A 20,271-nucleotide genomic window follows, 5' to 3' on the forward strand; every position below is an offset into this window, starting at 1 on the left:
ACCTACTATATAATTTGGTTTCTTCAATATTTTTTATTAATTTAGTAGATAATATTTTAAATAAACATATTGTAAAGTTTCATTAAAAAATTTCGTATTTTGATAATAATTTCTGTCGTTTTTGTTTAATTTTTATCAAAATTTTTAAAATTTTCGTAGAAAATTTCTCGAAATATGAAATTTAATTCTTTTGTCACATATTTAAACTCCAAAATAAATATAGCGTCGAACGTTTGACAATTTTTTTATGCTAACAGATGCACATAAAATGTCATTTACCATAAATTTATTATTGGATGTATTTCCAGTTAAAATAAATGTTTTTTTTTTTTGGGTGATCAAAATAAATGCTTTTTTTTATCCTTCAGAGTAATTAATTTTAAATGTTAAATACGTGTAATCACTCACAAATCAACATTTTTTAAGATTATAATCAATTAATGCATTTTATCGGTAAGTACAGCCAATTAATGTTTTTTTGGGTACTTATAAAGTTATAAGCAATTAATGTTTATTCATTGACTTTTACATCATGAACATTACAGAAACTTCGACCAGGGATGGCACTGGGAATTCAGAGAACCTGAGGGGGTCTTAAGAAAGAAAGACAGCACATCTTAAATTGCCTACGATTCGACATCTGAAGAGGCTAACCGATATCCGTACACGTGTAAGCGCAAACCAAAACTCTGAATCCGACGGTCAAAAATCCATTTGGTGATACGACTTTATAATCAGAAATTTAGAATTATTGAATTCCCATGTTATTTTGGTTGTTCTCTTCCAGAAAACCAGTAACGAGAAAGACTCCTTCAGTCTCTCTCTCCGTTATTCGTATTCGCCTCCTTTGCTTCTATTCGGCTTCTCCTTCTTTCACTCTCACTCAGCAGAACCAAGCGAAACCAGGTCGTTCTATCTCTCTCTCTCTGGTGTTTTCGATCTTTAGGTTCAGTATTCTGTTTTGTTTTCAGATTTGAATTTCTAGAAGCTCTTCGATATTCAGCTTTTGTATTGTTGCAATTTTATTTTATCCATTGTTGCACTACGTGTGTGTTTGTTTGTGTATATTCTGCTTTGTGTGTTTAAATGATAAATCTTTTGTTGGGACAGTGAAAATTTGAAGACTTGGGATTTCGTTTCATTTTTTTTTTTGGTGTGTGTGTGTGTGGTGTTTTTTGTTTGTTTTTCTGGATTTGGAGCTTAAAATCTGAGCAATGTGATTTAGTCGCAGAGTAGCTGGCCGTAGAAGTATTGGGTTTGCCTGGAAAGGAAGCTTTTAGGACTCAGTGTTGTTTAATTAACTATTGGTTTCTTAATTAGCCAATGTCAATTTGTTTGGCACATGGAAATTTTAAAAATTTCCATTTCCCAAAGTATGGAAATTAAGTTGACCCCAAAGGGGTTGTCATTGATTGTTGAATTGTCTGTTCTTCAAATTTTGTAAGGTTAGCTCATGAAGACCGTCTTTTAACCAGTGCTTGCAACGCTATAGAGGGGTGTGCTAGATAGCTGCCCATTTGGTTGTCAACATAGCTGGGGCATGTATCAGTATTACTAGCATACCCATTCCCAGAAACTAGGATTCTCTTTCATTTCCTGTTTGTATCTATGGTATCTGCAAGAAGTGACTCTGATTTAGTGTGCCATAATGGCAGTAAAGGCTTTAGCGTTTTCTACCTTACTCTTTGTAGTGTGAACTTACAAAACAGAAATGGCTTTATATTTTGATTACCGTCCCCCAAATATCCTAATGTGTTTTGATGTTTCAGGTGTCGATCTTTTTGCATCAGATACATGTATGTTTTAACCATTGAGTGAAAGTAATTGAGAAGAGACATGCAAAAAGATAATAGTGTGGGGTCCCCATCGACCCCAAGGTCCCCAACTGGTCGGCTTCGGCATCGTAAACGCTCAACTGAGGTTTGTTTAACTTTGATGCTTTGTTATTTCTCTCAATTCTAATAGAGTGATGGACTGCCTAGTTTCATTTTGTATGGATTTATACTTCCTCTAAAATTAATGGGGACAATTTGATTGCCTAATATTTAAATATTGGAAACCCACGTTCAAATTTTTTTTCCTTAATTCTTATGTTCCTTTTCCCAAATTTTAATGAATTATGTACTTCTTTTTAAGTTAGGGGCTTAACTAGTTGATTCTATATCATGATGTATATTTGTTTCGAGGCCTTTTGGCATAAAAAAAAAAAAAAAAAGCATTTGCAGTACTAAATGTAGACATTTTAGATTTTCTAAATGTTAAGGGGTAATACATATTCGTTTTTATTTCCTTTATGGCTGCAGGCTCTCCAGGATGATAGTAAAACAAATGGAGGCCATCTACTTGTTGATGACCATAATAAATACAGGTCAATGATCATTCGTGCATACTCTACTGTTTGGATGATTGGAGGCTTTGCATTAATTATATATATGGGTCATCTCTGTATCACTGCCATGGTGGTGGTTATCCAAATCTTTATGGCAAAGGAGCTATTTAATCTACTCAGGAGAGCTCATGAAGATAGGCATCTTCCAGGATTCAGGCTGTTAAATTGGTCAGAAAGTAGTATTTTATTGTGTAGTGTGTATTCCACCGACAGCAGTTCAGATATTATTTATCATGTCTTAAATTTAATATAATTCATTTTCAATTCTCTGCTCAGGCACTTTTTCTTTACTGCAATGCTTTTTGTTTACGGTCGCATACTCAGTCAACGGCTTGTCAACACTGTAACTTCAGATGAATTTTTATATGAGCTTGTGAGCACTCTTATCAAGTATCATATGGTGGTCTGTTATTTCTTGTACATCGCAGGTTAGTTATACATGCTATGTTTGTCTTTTTAACAGCTTTAGGAATATTTATATGAATCCCAACTCTGTATAGCCATATCTCTAAATTGAAGTAAACTTGTGCTTGCCTCTTTTTTAGCATCATCAGATGCACAATGGTCCTATCTCTTGTCAATTTCTGTTTCATTGGTGATTTTGCTTTACCCCTTTTTATATAGCTCAGACGCTTATGCTGATGTTATTTTTTTTTTTCCCATAATGGGGTCCAGGTTTTATGTGGTTCATTCTTACATTGAAGAAGAAGATGTACAAGTATCAATTTGGCCAGTATGCGTGGACGCACATGATTCTAATTGTTGTGTTTACACAGTCCTCTTTCACTGTAGCCAGCATTTTTGAAGGAATTTTCTGGTAATTTAAGTTGTTGTAGGAACACACTCACAGGTACTTTTTCTTTGTTGCTTTCCCTGATACATGGGAAAAATTGATGCAGGTTTCTTCTTCCAGCATCACTTATAGTAATCAATGACATTGCTGCTTATATCTGTGGTTTCTTCTTTGGGCGAACCCCTTTGATCAAGATATCTCCAAAGAAAACTTGGGAGGGATTCATTGGAGCATCTATTGCAACTATGATTTCAGCATTTTGGGTAAGATTCTATTTTCCTTGGTGATGAGAAATACACTTCTATTTTCTTACTTGAAAGTGAAATTATAGTTTCAGTCATATTGAGGATTGTAGCCCATTCTTCATAATCTGAGTCAAGGATAATTTCACATGTAGTCAACATGATAACATTTTTATAGATCTTATGCTTCAATTCAATAATGATTGGGTTTTGAGTGCCACCATAATTGGTCATAGTTCATCTCAACTTATTGCAATCTGTATTTTTCCAATTCTTTTTGCCCCTTGTAACACCACACCTCTTTTCCCTGAGTGACTTGTCAAAAAAAAAAACGTTTTCCCCGAAGTGTTTTCTTAATTTTTTATATATATCAAAATTAACTTGTACACCCCAAGTATTTTGGTTTGCATGCTTCAGCCATGTACGATGTTCTTGGGGTGCATACTTGTTCAATATAATATGTTGATAATGCTTTTTCTTATACAATTGAAGTTCTATAAACATTGAACGCAAATTTGTTTATGCAGCTTGCAAATATCATGGGCCGTTTCCAGTGGCTAACATGTCCAAGAGAGGTAATAATTCTGACGAAACAGAAGTCCATTGGCTTTAGGAAAGTAGTAGGATTTTCCATTGAAACTTATCTTCACTGATTTCTGAGGTCACACTTGCAGGATTTATCAACTGGTTGGCTTCATTGTGATCCTGGTCCATTGTTTAAGCCAGAGTATCATGCCTTACCAGGATGGCTCCCAGAATGGGTGAGTAAAGTGACATTTATCGATTCTGTAATTATATACCCCAAATCTTTTTGTGTCTAGTAGTAAACGGTGGACCATGGTATTCCTGTTATACAGTTGAGTCCTTTGTGCTGGAGATCAGAGATTTTACAAGTTTTCCACTTTTTGATGATAAACTTGATTCTTTGGTCAAAGAGGATTGTGTCAAATGCCCAGATGCCACATCATCTTCATAAGGGTTTCGTATGCCATAATTAATCTTTATAGTGCTGTTTTATGTGTGCAACGTTATCTTTATTATACTCTCAATTTTGTTCAGATCTTTAAATCTGACCAGGCACATGTATATCTTGAGATTGTTCAGCAGAAGCTATTTGTTTTTCCTTAGCTGATGTAGATGAATAACAAAGATTTTTCTCAGTGGCACCTAAAATAGCCGAACCGACCCGAGGGATTGAGGAGTAAAATTTAACCTCCAGCTCCACTGAATAGAGAGGGGATATTGTGTTTCGAAAAATATATTTGGCTTAAAGAATTCTAGAAACTGATTATGTTGTCTTACTATTTTATGTTTCTAACCCCATAGGCTTCTGAATGTTTCTTATTTCACTTTGCGCCGCTGCCTCTTCCTCCCATCTTCTCATTTCTTAATTCTAAATCTTTTATCTTCATAAGTTTGCAGCGTCTCCCACCTATCCCTTATACTATTATTTTTCTCTCTTAAAATCCCTAATTTCATGAAAATCCCAACCCGACTAGATCGATTTGGTTGGCAGGTTGGGCCTCAACCCACCCCTTTGTCTGAGTGATACTTGTGCAATTTTCCTTATACTCTGTTATTTTTTGGGCTAGATTACTGTTGCACATTGTTCTTTGTTTCTTTGTGCTGAATCTTCTTATAAAATCATATCTTGCAGTTTGCTTTATGATTTTTTTTCTGTCAGTGGATCAGCATTGTTTCTCCTACTATTAAAAGTTAGATGATTGGCTCTTAATGCACTACTTCAGTTCTTTAAAGGCCATGCCTGCTATTAAATCAGGCAATTTCAATCTTGAATCCTATAAATATGAGTCAAAATATAATCTTTCATGTCTATTGTGTTGCAGTTTCCTTGGAAAGGGATCTCAATCTTGCCAGTTCAATGGCATGCTCTATTACTCGGTTTGTTTTCATCAATAATAGCACCTTTTGGAGGCTTCTTTGCAAGTGGTTTTAAAAGAGCTTTTAAAGTCAAGGTTCATTCTTGATCTTCTAATTGTGATTGATGCAATTATACATGGTAACCTTTAATTGTTTGACATTTTGGTAACAATTTCTCCCCTTTGTCTTAGGATTTCGGTGATAGCATCCCTGGGCATGGTGGAATCACAGACAGAATGGATTGCCAGGTAAGGTTTTTAGAAAAAAAAAAAACAAAAAAAATACTAGTTTGTGGGGTTCATCTTTACATTTTATCAGAAAATTCACTTTGTGGATCTCAATTAGTTTCAGATGGTAATTCATGTAGCCAATGCCAAATAGTTGAGAGTGAGTTTGAGTTGATTTGAGTGAGCAAGTTTAATCATGCTGACTGTAATTACTATTGACAAAGACATCACCTTCTGGATATGTTTCCCAGTTTAGCAACACTGGAATATCAGGGAAATCATTTTGTGGAAATTTCGGCAAAATTGTGTGGAAAAACTATGAAAATGGGCAATTTATGCCCAATTCTTCTCCCACCCAAAAAACCGAAACCGAAATTTCAGTGAAATTTTTCTAGCAAGCATACCTGTAATGAATCAAGAATTCTATTAATCAACTTCTCATTTTATGATGCTGTTTTTTGTCCTTAATAATGAGTGTTAATTGTTTCTTGCACTCTAAATTATGGCTCGTGTGTGTACTTATGTAATCAATATTGTGTTTTATTGTAGATGGTAATGGCTGTATTTGCTTACATCTATCATCAGTCATTTATTGTGTCTCAAAGCCCCTCCGTTGAGAAGATCTTGGACCAGGTATTGTTACTACGAGCTTGGTGCATAGGGTGTGTTGTGTTCTTTCTAATGACCATGGAATAATTACATTCATCTGTTTTTTTTTTCTGCAATTTAGATTTTGATGAACCTTACTGTGGAGCAACAGCGTGCTCTGTTCGAGAAGCTTAAACAAGTGTTGCAGGATCGGCTGGGAGGATGAGGATGATGTGTGAATAAATTGTATTTGTGCTATCTCTCCTCTCCCCTGCATGTTTGTACATCTTGGCATAGAGAGGAAGAAAAGGGAATATTTTGTAAATGGTGGTGGTTCTGTTTTACTAGAGCAACCCCATTCAAATATTTAGGTTGGAGGCATTCTTGTGTGCGCAAACGCTGTATAGTCTCTTTGTCATTTAATATACATCAACTCTAGATGGAAGTAAACCCTCCTCTGTATTCGTGCTTTTGATGAATTGTTTAGTAAATGTTAAATTTTATAATTCCAACTGGATTTATACTAGTTAGGCCAAAGGAAGTCAATTAGCCCAATTACATTTTTCTACTTATCTTTAGGCACATAAGACCTATTACTATTATAGGTTGTCCCTACAAGGTTTGCTAAATTTTTTTCAAAACTAAAAATGTCATTTGTTTAACAAAACTATTAAAAGAGCATTATTTAATAGTGAAATAAAATAATAAATTATTTAAAGGCTTTTTAGCAAAATACCCACCTGAACTTTGACTCGATTTACATGTTACTACTTAAATTAAAAATTGAAGCAAGTTGCCCCCTTGAATTAAATTTTGTTTGTAAGTTATCACCTCCATCTAAATTATCATGGGTTTTTTAGTCTTTTCATAGAGAAGAACTTGGGTGGGGAAGCTTTTGTCACCTCACCATGCTGAGTGACAAGGTCCAACCAATGGCCGCATGTAGAACCATTTTTTTATTTCTCTTTTCTTATTTTTATAATCTTTGAAAATTAATTAAAAATAATTCCGGACTCAGAAAAATACACGAAAAATTTTTAAGGACTCGTCTTGACTAATAGTAATTTACTATAGAGTCAAATTATCAATTTGCCCTTTGAGAGTTTCCAGAAAATTTAGAAAGTCCAAATTTATTTCTAAAAAAATTAAAATACTCTGTATTCTTTAAAAAATCATAGGATAATCTCCCGAACTTCTAAAAATACAAAGTCTGCACCATTGGTCTTCCTAAAACTAACACTACTTTTCTCGTGAACACTTGCTACCCTAATGACACTACCTTTCATAAAAATTAACATCCCAGAGTTTGAATTTATTTTCCTCTAAGACCTCTCGGTCTTTTGGGTAGCAAGTGTTCACGAGAAAGGTAGTGTTAGTTTTTAGATGACCAATGGTGCAGACCTTGTATTTTTTTGAGTTCGGGAAATTACCCTATGAATTTTTAAAGAATTCAAAGTATTTTAATTTTTTAGAAATAAATTTAGACTTCCTAAATTTTCTGGAAACTCTCAGAGGGCAAATTGATAATTTGACTCCATAGTAAATTATTATTAGTCAAGACGAGTCCGTAAAAATTTTCCGTGTATTTTTCTGAATCCGGAACTATTTTTAATTAATTTTCAAAGTTTGTAAAAATAAGAAAAGAGAAATAAAAAAATGTTTGTACATGTGGCCACTTGTAATTGGTTGGGCTTTGCCACTCAGCATGGTGAGGTGGCAAAAGCTTCCTCACCCAAGTTCTTCTCTATGAAAAAACCAAAAAACCCATGAGGATTTGAATGGAGGTAGTAACTTGCAAACGAAATTTAATTCATGGGCAACTTGCTTCAATTTTTAATTTAGGTGGTAATATGCAAATCGAGTCAAAGTTTAAGTGGGTATCTTGCTAAAAAACCTTATTTAAACAATTGTATTTTATAAAGATCAATAACTAATTGAAAATGAGGTGAAAGGAACAATATGGCTGGTAACAAATTGCTTCTTCCAAAGTATATCCTGTTGGTTTAGCTCACCCCAGCACCTATCAAGAATCTCCCAAGAATTCTTGTTATACATTCATTCCAACCATCAACTCTCTTTTTTAGGTTCATTGATATTGAATCAATCGAAGGCACCTCTAAGAGACTAAGACTAGTTCCACTTTTTGAAGACCCTGCCTTGACCTGATCTAGATTTTTCATATATAAATGTAACTAATGTATTCCCTTCGGAAAGGGTTTCTCCATAATGTTCATGTCAATTATGTGTGTTAAGTTCATTAAATTGTGCAAGATTTTTCAACACTTTATCAATGTAAAGAAAAACATAAGTTGATATGAAATGATTAATTCCTTATATCAACTCAACTTCATTAGTATTAATAAACACTTCTGCCATTCAACTGTTGAATTTGATATATATTTTTACATTTTATAAATTTATCCAAAGGCCATTAGTCATTACATTCTCTCAAGGTTGGTTAAAATTTGTCTGAACTTTGTATGTCAACCATTCTATTTCTCTGTTATTGGACTCTGGTGAGGTATGAGTTCAGAACACAACATCATTAGACTCTGATGCCCAAAGAATGCTTGGGATGTTCAAACATGAACCAATAGCATAAGAAATTCCAAACAGTGTGAATCATAATTTATCAAACCCTGAATTTTTTTTTTTTTTTTTGGGTATCATACCCTGAATTGGAATAATACAGATATCTGCACTCTGGTGGTCCGGATCTATAATTTTACATATTATATTTATATATACAGATATGTAATGATTTATAAAATTTTCTTAACTATATTTTTTGGTCAAATAATTTTCATCATGCATTTGTAGGTAACAATCTGACTGGGCTGGGATAAGTGATAACACCCATATAAGAAAAAGTGAAAAACCGAAAAATTATAAAACAATCCACATCTTGTCACCCACCTTGTGTTCATAATTGCAGTGGTCAATCAGTAAAAAACCATAGAGCCACTATACTAAAAACAAACTTTTGCTCGTGACACAACACTATTATAATTATAAAAAAAACCACGATTCTCTCAAAATTTAACAAACTCATGACAGCATCAGAGTTGTGTTTCTGAAAATTAAAAATAATAATTATAAAAACAAAAATAAGCCCTCAGGTCTGATAAGACAAGCAAGAGCTTGTAAGTATGTTACATGTTACTTGTACATCGAAAATTACGACAATATCCCATCTAAAAAGAGTAAAAATCATTCTTCCTTCTGAACCATCTAGAAAGGGTAACAAAAATATTGAAAAGGGATCGACTGATGTTTGCTTACTTTCCTCACCAGCAAAGATGTCTCAACTGAAGCTATACTCCCACCATTTACTTCAATTTCTTTCATTGGGTTTTCGGTTTTTCAATCTTCACATAGGGCAAAAACCCCATAAAATGAACAACCTTGGGATTCCATCCTCGTTGCTGAGCCCGGCAAAACATTAAGAAAGTGTTTGCAAAGTAGGAATTAAAACCCATGAATAAATGCCACAAGGCATGACCTTGCGGGTTAATGGGCCAACTGGATACCTCTTTGCAGAAAGCATTATCACAGAGCCAACACGAACTCCCTATAAGAAGGGTGGCCACATACAGTTTTGCAATCCGCTTAGCATACAAGTCTTGCGTGTATATATAATACTTGTACATTCGAGGTATGCAGAGAAGACACAAGAGCACATAATGCACCTTAAAGCCAATACCAAAACGGAACACTGAATGTACAACAGCAAAAACAGCACCATAAAGGAAGAGGAATGTGGGCATTGTACTTCGATAGTGCCAATCTGGTGAATAGAGGATATACACATAAAGGAGCATCTCCCAAACCATAGGAGTCTCATCACTCTGCTGTTGCCTGGTAATATATTCAGAAAATAGTCTCCATGAGTACATTTCTGTAGCATATATTTGACAAGAACAAGAAATTGCATAATAAAGTTGACAGACTGAGAAACTAATACAACTACAGAGGTCATCTGCATGAGACCTGCATACCTAATGTGGACATGCATATATGAATGTGTGTGTTCACTATTTGGGAAAACACGACCATTAGATACCCAGAAGAAATTTAATTTAGTATCTCAATTCCATGAATTCATATATGTTCCTCAAACATTAAGGATAATGGCAATATACCCCAGTCCATTGAAGAATGTCTTAACTGCCGACTAACCAACCCAACCTAAGCACGCTATCGGTTGAACACATGAATCACAGCACATTATTTATACTGAGAGGGAAGGGGATGAATGAAAGCTTTGAGCTTCGATTTGTCCTTTAAGAGCTTGCAATCTTTGCAACTGCTCCTTGTGATTTATAATCAAATAGAATACTAAAAGAAAAAGTTGTTTGATTGCATCAGTAGCTACTTATAAAATGTATAAAATCCACCCAAAGGTCTACATATATATATTTTCCTGCTTCCAAACACGCCATTAACATTTTCCATTTAAACCCTTTTATCACTATATCACAATTACTCTAATTGAGCATGAGACTCCAGTGTGGTTTGAATTAAGCCTACCACCCAAACATTAGAAGTTCTATAACATGTAACTCAGAGTAATACTTACACGTGCTGCAAAGTGGCATGGTATAACATGCTTCCAATGGCAAGAATCATATTAGAAATGTGAAGAATACTAAATCTCTTCTCAAACCGCTGCCTTAAGGCATTTATAAGACCAATAAGTGCCAAAAGAATGCTTGGGACGTTCGATAAAGTGTTGTAGAATTCCGCAACATAAGAAGAGTAGGCATAATTCTTCTCGCAACATTCAATCGTGGAAGTAACAGGACCCCAGAAGCTTGATCTTCCATCAGCCATTCCTCTCTCTATGTTCTGAATGTATTCAACCAAGTCTTTTACTTAGAAAGTTGCAGAGATCATAAAACCTGCAGACCATACACCTGCACAAGAGAGTATTTTTAACAACCAAGCAATTTAATTCAAATAATAAGAAAAACAAAGAAGACACATAATAACACGATTCAAATAGAGATGGTATACTGAAAAAAAGGCCAACAGACCAGTATGGCAAAAATCATGTTCATTTGAATTATGTTATTCAAAGTCAAAGAAAGAACTAGAAAAGAAAATTATGTCCATCCTAAAACCAATAACATCAAAGATCCTAAACCATGTGATCATGCACTATGCATTAACTACATGCATAATTGTAACAGGTTTAACTGCATAACCAAGCCACACATTTCAAAAACACTTCTCATCCATAATCAAAACAAAGGTCTAATTTTTACACCACTCAAGCTAAACTGCACAGAATCTCATACAATAGTATCAAAATTTCCAGTAATCCCTTAGATATATGAAACTAAAAGTAACCCATATCCCATCTAGAGACCACAACCTACCACGCATATCCATGACAATGAAGACGAGCTAATTCCCATCCAATGAATCTGAAACCATTAAATTCACTAATCAGGAAAGCTATAATCAGATCCCATATAGAAAATCCTTAACCCATATTAGACCAACATCACTTTTCTCAGGTATACACGACATCACAGCAAAACAATCAAAATTGACAATAAGATCCAATCTTCTTTTTTTAGCCTGAAAAAGAAAAAAGCCAGAGTCGACCATAACCCATAACCCATTAATCCATGAACCAGCTCAAAAAAGCAAAACCCAACAACAAATCGAAACAAAAAAGCAAAAATCAATCTTCATATACTATATTATACATAGCTGTATTATATAATACATACATCTGCATATTTAGGACAAAAACAAACCGTTGTGGCTGAAGGGGATCTCATTCCTTCTTCTCTGCTTGGCTTGGTCTCTCTGTCTCCTTCTCAAATTTTCAATGACAAAAGGGATGGCTTGTGAGAGGCAAGAGGTTGAAAATTTCTTTTCTTTTCGGCGTTCGAGGCAGAGAGAGAGAAGAGAGCGACCGAATCCGCTTCTGCTTCTTTCTTTCTTTTTACTATTTTTTACTTTTCTTCCTTTTTATTTCTTTCATCTTTTTCAATGGTTTGGATTATTTTTTTACTTCTGCCGACTTAGAATGATGGCCCAGCCCATTATACAGCTTCACATCTATGGTCCAGGCCTAACTCTTAAAACTATGGTTAGATTTGAATGGGTCCATTCAACTTTCTTACAATTTGGGCTTGTAAATGAGAATTTTTTGAGGCCCCTTTGGTTCCCGGAATGAGTCCTTGGGAATATTATAGGTATGCTCATTCTAGTGAGAAGGGAATGGAAAATTACCATTATAGTGTTTGGAAATACATGAAATTATTAATGTGGGAACTGGATTTCCTTTTGGAATGTGAGAAGGCCACGTGTCCCCTATCATCCCCAAGACCACTCATCTTCATGAGGAGTTGTTTTTCTAATAAATGATCAATTGGAACCCAATTCAATTAAAATATAGAGAACCCAAATCTAGTCTAGTATAACTAAAGCCTCATGCTTAAAATTTTTAATCAAAATGTTGCTCTATCAATATCATTATCACATGCATACTTTCCCACTAATAGCAAAGATTTAGGTCACTTTTTGTTTATTTTTTTTCTTTTGAAAAACAAAAATTATGGCAAACTGCACTATTAATGTATCTAGCCCAACCAATGGTCATATACACAATCTTGGACATTACTAGAGTTGAAAGCATATATCCATTATTAAATAATGAAAGACAATAATGAAAGAGTGAGACAAATTGCCCTAAAAGTTCATATGATATAAATGACTGAATGAGTACCAAACTGAAGTACTCGGACTATTTCTAGCAGATAATGACATTGACTGATATGAAGCAACAAAATGTTATCTACTTTCTTTAATCTACTTTTTTATCTACTTTTTTTTTATAGTATATTTTATGATTTAAACCATTCATTTTATAAATAATTCTTTGAAGATCGTTTCTATAAAAAATTAACTAAATCAAAAATCGTTTGATCATGTAACTATTATCAAATAAATAAATAGTAAATTAAATTATTATCAAAATCAACCCTATTTGTCATGTTTAGCATAATTAGAAGGGGTTGCAAACCTTTTAATTAGAGATAACTAACTAAAAAAAGATATAATTAGACTTAGATTCTTTAAAAAAACAGTTTTTAGATAAAAATCGAATGTGTTTTAAAATTTATAAGAAAATCTTTTTAATTCATAATAGTTTATAAGAAAATTATTTTAATTCATAATAAAGTTATTCTTTGATTTGAGAAAATTCATAAGAAAATCTTTTTAATTCATAATAGTTTATAAGAAAATCTTTTTAATTCATAATAGTTTATGAGAAAATTTTTTAAATTCATAATAAAGTCATTCCTTGATTTGAAGAGTATTTTACTCTATTTAAAGGGTATTTCTCAAGATGTAGAGTGGGCTTTGTAGAGGCCCAAAATTTTGTAGTTAAAACCTAACATAAAGCCGTAAAATAAAAAAAATAAAATGACTTAATTAAAAATCTTAAATCATTATAGATTTTAGTTTAAAAAAGACTCATAAAATAAATTGCACTTTAAATATTCCTTAAAAAAATATGAACAATTAATATTAAATTTTTTATTATGTACCCAATAAGAGGGAAGATTAATTGGTAACCAAAAGATAATAGAAGGAAGATCCAAACTAAATTTTTTTGTCACACACCAAATCCGCATTCTATTAAAAACGCACATGCCTATCAAAATTGAAAAGTTACTTTTTTATTCACATGTTTTATTTTGGTTTGGCGGCTGGAAGCCTGAAACCGTGGTCTGTGGTTGTATATGTTATTTCAAGACGAGAAAAACTAGAATTCAATGCATATGGACACAAATTGAGATTCCTTGAACCTGGACATTGTAATGAACAGCAGCAATGGTTTCAGTTTCTGTTTTCCACATCCAAGAGGAGAGGACAGGTACGTGGCAGGTTGAGCCACGTGTGAGAATGCTATGGCCCATAGTGCATGCATGGTGTTAAAATTTCACTGTTGAGTCAACAAGTCTATGCAATGTGCCATAAAAAAGAACAGTGTAAAATGAGGACATTTCCACCACTAAAATTTAAAAAAAAAACCGGGCCCATTTCCAAATATGTACAACAAGCACACAGATCAATACTTGCCCAACTCCCAAAGTAGAAAATCTGTGATCTTGAAAATTCAGGCGTACGCACTGATGTATAATTAGCCCAATGCATATTCGGATATTCCTACAAAGAAGGAAAATAAAAGAGAGAAAGAAGAAGCATATTCCCCTCGGATATTTTACCCCATGCATTAATTCTTGTTACTTGTTCACCAACGCAGTTTGTGTCGTGGTTTTTTTTTTTTTAGGCTTATTTATGAATTTGCCACTTGAAACTAATTTTTTTTTTTCACTTTGTCTCCTAAAAATTAAATTCTTCAACTTTGTCCCTCAAACTTTACAAATGATTCTCAATAGCCAAGTTTCGTCAACTTTATTCATTAATCCAATTTTTATCTCAACTTTGGCCTGATTTTGGACTCATCAAACCTCTACCAAAATCAACAATCTTATACTCGTTTTGAAGGTATGCATCTTCACAACCATATAAATATTACTAAAAACGGAGCTCTACAACTCCAGATAATAGATGGAGTTGAAGGCGTAGATGAAACTATAAACTTTAAAGAACAAAGTGAGAGGATTATACTTTCATGAGGTAAAGTGAAAAAAAAAAAAAAAAAGGTTAATTTCATAAGACAAATCCATAAATAAGCCTTTTTTTTATATCAAATGGATCAGTTTATAAAACCAAATGGACTTTTTATTTAGTAATCATGCATTTTCTCACAAATATATATATTTTGTGGAATGTCTTTTAATTGTCCATTTGTTATATGGGATAGTATATATGGCAATAAATATCTTTTATCCCCTTTTATTTTCCCATAAACCAACCTTCAAGGTGATAAATTAACGCAAGATATGGTAGCTTGTTCTATAGAAAACATCATATTATTTAGGCTTATTAGCGCAAATGCCTTTTTAAAAGTAACTTTTATTTTTCAATTTTTCCCTTTAAAGTTTAATCTTCTAACTTTGTTCCCCAAAATTTACAAATCCTTTCAATAAGTCATATTTCGTCAAGTATGTCAATAACTCCGTCAAAAAAGTTGACGTATCGCTCATCCACATAAGCGACAAGTCGGATTTTTTAACAGAGCTATTGACGAACTTAGGAATATAGGGTTTATAAAATTTGGAGGACAAAGTGAAAAGATTAAAATTTAAAGGGACAAAATGAGAATGAAAGCTATTTTTAAGGAATATTTACACGAATAAGCTTATTATTTATGTTATCCATTGATGCAAGACTCTTGATACCATAAAAATAAATAAATTAGAACATCAAACCGAAAATCAATTAGCAATAGAAGGGAAGGGCCAAAACCCTTATAAGTTGTTACACAAGACTATAATTTTTTCATATGGAACAACACACTTTATATTCTCACAATTACTAACTTCTTCAACAATTATTATTAGTAGCTAAAAAAAAAAAATTATTATTAGTTATTTTTTATTATAATTATTATTTTTGTTAGTGTTAAAACTCTGCCCTCTAATTTAATTTTTGTACCCACAACTAGTTAGTGTTAGTAGATGGTATTACATATGACTTTGTATTAAGTAATGACTTTGTACTAAGTAATGATCAACTCAAATTCGTCAACTTTGTATAAAATTCGAGTGATATTATTGTAGTAGATTTTCAAGTTGTATTATTGTATTTTTTTAACAAATTGTATTATAACTTTTAGTGTAAAAGTAAAATTGAAGCACATCACCAGAGCTCTCTAAAATTAGCGATCGATTGCTATTTCTTAAGTAAAGATCGAGTCGAAGAGGTAGCTCCACGTCAGATGGCGACTTAATCGATCAAGGAGACAAGGACCCATTTTAAGTCCACTTGAGTATTGAATATTGATGGTCAAGGACCTGATCCTCTGTCAGGTAAAATATACCAGACTGGTACCCAATTTTTAAGCTCAGTCCTTGATTCAAGTTTGATGGCTGAGATCTTGCCATATCAAAAAAATCATCTTTTTTCATAAAATAATATTGAAAGATATAAAAATAAAAAAAAAACAAACCACCATCAGCCCACCGTACCCACTGTACCACCCACTCCTCCGGCTTTCCCGACCACCCTCCCTAGTCCCTACCTCCTACCATTTTTTTCTCTATCTCTGTAAGTCTGGATGAGTTTCTTGGATTTTGATTAACATTGTAATTAAAAAAAAGGGGCAGCAAGATTAGTGTACCAGGGTCATTTAACTGCACAGATGCAGAATAAGCAAATAGTGATGCCATTAGTAGAGAACACAAAGTGTATAGTCTGGTGGGTCTCGCCATTTTTGCAGTTGAATCTTCAGAGGATATATGATCATGTAACTAAACATCTATTTTAGTTGCTGGTTTTAGACAAGGGAATGAACCATAATAGTCAACGCCATCAAGAAGTTCATATTTCCTCATTTCAATATTTTAATTAATATTTGTGAGGCTTGTATTTTTAGTGATTTAAGAATAATTGTTCCAACATTCGAAGTCATGAGTTTGAATCTCCCATAAAAAAAAAAAAGTATTCACCCATGTATTCAACAAGAAAGAAGCTCTAGCCACCTGCACCATCGCCTCTGCGTCGGACTTCAGGACTCCGATCTGGAGGGAAGAGAGAGAGAGAGAAGGAAAGAGAGTGCAGAGGGAGAGAAAAGAATAGAGATAGAGAAAAAAATGGTAGGAGGTAGGGACTAGGGAGGGTGGTCGGGAAAGCCGGAGGAGTGGGTAGTGCAGTGGGTACGGTGGGCTGATGGTGGTTTGTTTTTTTTTTTTTTACATCTTTCAATATCATTTTATGAAAAAAGAGGATTTTTTTTTATATGGCAAGATCTCAGCCATCAAACTTGAATCAAGGGCTGAGATTAAAAATTGGGTATCAGTCTGGTATATTTTGCCTGGCAGAGGATCCAAGTCCGATGGTCAAATCATCTAAATTTATAATTAATTAGGCGTAATTTATCTGTAATTTATAATAACAAGGAGTTTAATATGAATCGTTGAATCCCTTCCACGGTATCCTCACTCCTACACAATCCCTGTATATCTTACATTCTTTTTGCTCAAAAACAAATCATTGTACAAAAAAAAGAAACAAAGCGAATGGGGATGTAAAGAAAGCCAGATTCATTGGAAAATAACGGGATGAAACCCACATACATACATACCATGTCACAAATAAAGGTATGCATGCCTATAAATAATGCAGAGCGCGGCGTTTAGATCTTCACATCCTGTCATCATCTTCATTCTTTGGGTTTTTGGCTTTTATGTAAACACCATGAACACAACATGACAACACCTCTCTCATTTTCTGTATAAAAACCCACTTGAATCACTATCTCACAAAAGTGAAAGCTGAAAGATAGTTTAAGTGAAAGCGTAAAGCACAAAAGGAGAGAATTGAAGGGTACGTATCGATGAAAATGGCGAGGATTCCGGTGAGGTTTCAGAGAGTTGCGGCGGCGTTTGACGAGGTGGCTCGGATGAGGCTCTGCGAGAGCAGCGGGAGCGAGCACTCGGCGGCGGCCGCAGGGGAGGAGAGCTTGGCGGACTTGTCGGACCTTGTCAAGTCTTTCATTGAAAGGGGTGGCGGAGAAGGGGATATTGATGCTGAAGAGATATTACAGCATGAGAAGGAACAACTTGACCAAGAATCGGAGGGTTATTTGTCTGATAATTCAGAGACCAAAGACACCTTACAAACTCTGCTTGATAAAAATCGAGATGGTGCTGATGATGATGTGAAGCAAAGCATTGTTGCTCAGGTTGAAGCTGTTTCCGAGATCATTGGGGACAGGTCGTCCAGAGGTTTCAAACGCAGGTTCATGACTCATTTGCGTGAGAAGGGTTTTGATGCTGGTGAGTCAATTCAATTTTGCCTTCTTTTAATTGCTTGTAATTTAGAATTCAGCTGGTTAGTTCAATTAGAATCCAAGATTGAACAACTATAGTTCCATCTTCTTGACTACAAAAAGGTCACAAATTTGAAAGGTATAAACGAGTTGATCAGGAGGGTTATATTATACCCAAAAAAGCAAGACTAGTTCACTTATCAAAAGGGGGATTCAATTTGTTCGTATGCTAGAAAAATCCCAACTTCCCAATTGGGTTTTCAATATCATATTGCCTATAATTTAGGCCCTGAGTAAAATTTGGGTCTCCCCTGAGTAGAAGGCCTAATGGTACTTTTTTGAATGACTGTTTCAACATAAATTTTGGCACCATTACTACTTACTAGTAGTAGTTCTTGAACAACAGCTGCTTAAGCATTGAGAATTGTTGAGATTTGTTACTAATATTATGCATCCAAATTAATGTCTAGGCCTGTGCAAATCAAAGTGGGTGAAATCCAGTCGTTTTCCAGCAGGGGACTACGAATTCATTGATGTCAATGTCAAAGGGACTCGTTACATTGTCGAACCATTCTTTGTTGGTGAATTCGACATCGCTCGTCCCACAAATCGATACACTTCATTACTCAACATCTTCCCAACAATATTCGTCGGAGAAGTTGAGGAGCTGAAGAAGATTGTAAGACTGATGTGCACAGCCATCAAAAAGTCCATGAAGAGCATGGAGATGCCAATGCCTCCATGGAGAAGAAATGGGTACATGCAGGCCAAGTGGTTTGGTTCCTACAAGCGCACAACAAATGCAGTTCCAGCCAACAAGGCCTTGGAAGTCAATGAGAGTAGTTTTGGTGTGAAGACATCACTTGGGTTTGAGGCTTTGCCTACAGAGTCTGGTTACTATTGCAGAGATGATTTTGCTGCCAAGAATGGTTTGAGAATTGGCCATTTGACTGCTGCTTTTCAGGGCAAAGGCATAGGCATATAGACTTCAGGCAGTTGTAGTTGTGATAATGGCATTCCTCTTATAGAAATTAGAAGCAATAGCATAGCATTCATTTGTTTTGTTCTAGTTTTTTGCTAATATGGATTTTTGAGATTGTGAATTTTTGGCTTCTGTCCTTATGGACTGGTGTGATTGTAAAAACCCATCTGTTTTTTTTTAGAAGACAAAATTTGTAAAATACCCATATTATTATTTTTTGAATAAATGTATGAATTTTAATTTGTAAGTTACTAAGATTTTGAAGTTAATTTTAATAAAAGATCTTTTCAAGTTCAATTAATGTGGATAATATGTATGGAAAAAATGAAAATGAATATAGGCACCGATAGACGCAAACAGCTGGGGATCTCAAAGCATGTTTGCCTGGAAAGTGACCCAATGAAACACACTGTTGATTTCAGAGAAGGGTCTCAAGAAAAGGCTAAATCCTATGCCATTTCACTCCTCTCCCCTTCTCATATTGTTCATTCAATACACCAAAAATGAAAGTCAAGAAAAAACAATAAAAGAAATGTGAGAAGCTCGGTAAGCAGATCCGTCGACAGAGATTTGTAGAAATCTCACAACGACCGGCCAGTAAACCTCTCAACGGTTCGATTTAGCTACAGCCACTATGGCAAATTCAAGATCAAGGGTACTGGTTCTAACCCTTCTCTTGGTACATGTAGCAAGAGAAACACAAAATCATACATGAAAATTAGAGAGAAAGAGAGAAGCTTTTTTTGCACTCTAACTTATGAAAGCGACCGAAATCTGAATGAAACGCTAAACGGCCAAAGAGAGCTATGGAGAGACCGAATGTGATGGACCTTCAAACCCTAGGGGCTGCTAATTTATATTGAATGATGTTGAGTGGGGTGGAAGAGGATTAGATCTCAACCGCTTATCTGTGAAGCTAGGCATATCATCCGGTGCTACGGATGATGATCTAGTACTATACAATCAATGTTCTATTGTTGGGTTTAGAAGGAGCTGTCAATCTGGGACCGTCCAATGGACATGGATCCTCTACCGTTTCTTTGGTGCCAGACTATACCAGGGTTTTAATCTCAACCCTCCAATATTATTATATGGCTAAGATCTTTTCACATTTCCCAACTTTTCATTTTACCACAATAATATTAAAAATTAAAATTAAAATTAAAAAAACCCCATCAGCGGTCAGCCTATTGCCCATTTGCCCCTTTCTTTTTCTCTCTCTTCCCTGCAGCACTGGTTGCTGCGG

The 20,271-nt window shown here is 34.5% G+C and overlaps 3 protein-coding genes and 1 non-coding gene across 6 annotated transcripts; 2 read left to right on the forward strand and 2 right to left on the reverse strand.

Annotated features, from left to right (window-relative positions):
• The first annotated feature begins 651 nt into the window (after positions 1-651).
• Positions 652-6,632, forward strand: LOC147298457 (phosphatidate cytidylyltransferase 2-like). Its single transcript, XM_086242059.1, has 13 exons — positions 652-670; positions 788-906; positions 1,770-1,920; positions 2,304-2,557; positions 2,666-2,817; positions 3,065-3,206; positions 3,289-3,445; positions 3,952-3,999; positions 4,099-4,185; positions 5,272-5,400; positions 5,497-5,553; positions 6,082-6,165; positions 6,263-6,632. The coding sequence occupies exons 3-13, from the start codon at positions 1,837-1,839 to the stop codon at positions 6,344-6,346; spliced, it is 1,278 nt and encodes a 425-aa protein (XP_086098185.1). The 5' UTR covers positions 652-670; positions 788-906; positions 1,770-1,836; the 3' UTR covers positions 6,347-6,632.
• A 2,349-nt stretch (positions 6,633-8,981) lies between these two features.
• On the reverse strand, positions 8,982-12,077 carry ATCES1 (Alkaline phytoceramidase (aPHC)). 3 transcript variants are annotated; one of them, XM_086251349.1, is made up of 4 exons: positions 11,889-12,077; positions 11,502-11,549; positions 10,700-11,036; positions 8,982-9,978 (listed from the first exon to the last, which is right to left on the reverse strand). In XM_086251349.1, the coding sequence occupies exons 3-4, from the start codon at positions 10,951-10,953 to the stop codon at positions 9,465-9,467; spliced, it is 768 nt and encodes a 255-aa protein (XP_086107475.1). In that variant the 5' UTR covers positions 10,954-11,036; positions 11,502-11,549; positions 11,889-12,077; the 3' UTR covers positions 8,982-9,464. The 3 variants fall into 3 exon arrangements, with proteins under 3 accessions (XP_086107475.1, XP_086107468.1, XP_086107483.1); XM_086251342.1 differs by lacking the exon at positions 11,502-11,549; XM_086251357.1 differs by lacking the exon at positions 11,502-11,549 and having other exon boundaries at positions 11,862-12,077.
• Positions 12,078-17,413: 5,336 nt separating this feature from the next.
• Positions 17,414-19,322, forward strand: LOC147298459 (uncharacterized). Its single transcript, XM_086229037.1, has 2 exons — positions 17,414-18,050; positions 18,514-19,322. The coding sequence occupies exons 1-2, from the start codon at positions 17,609-17,611 to the stop codon at positions 19,026-19,028; spliced, it is 957 nt and encodes a 318-aa protein (XP_086085163.1). The 5' UTR covers positions 17,414-17,608; the 3' UTR covers positions 19,029-19,322.
• A 233-nt stretch (positions 19,323-19,555) lies between these two features.
• On the reverse strand, positions 19,556-19,657 carry LOC147298460 (small nucleolar RNA snoR109). The gene has a single exon (XR_015120153.1). It is a non-coding gene; the product is annotated as a small nucleolar RNA snoR109 (small nucleolar RNA).
• Positions 19,658-20,271: the final 614 nt, after the last annotated feature.

Source organism: Dryas octopetala, chromosome 1 (assembly GCF_963921425.1).
Source record: "Dryas octopetala chromosome 1, drDryOcto1.1, whole genome shotgun sequence".
In the NCBI taxonomy this organism is placed as follows: Eukaryota; Viridiplantae; Streptophyta; class Magnoliopsida; order Rosales; family Rosaceae; genus Dryas; species Dryas octopetala.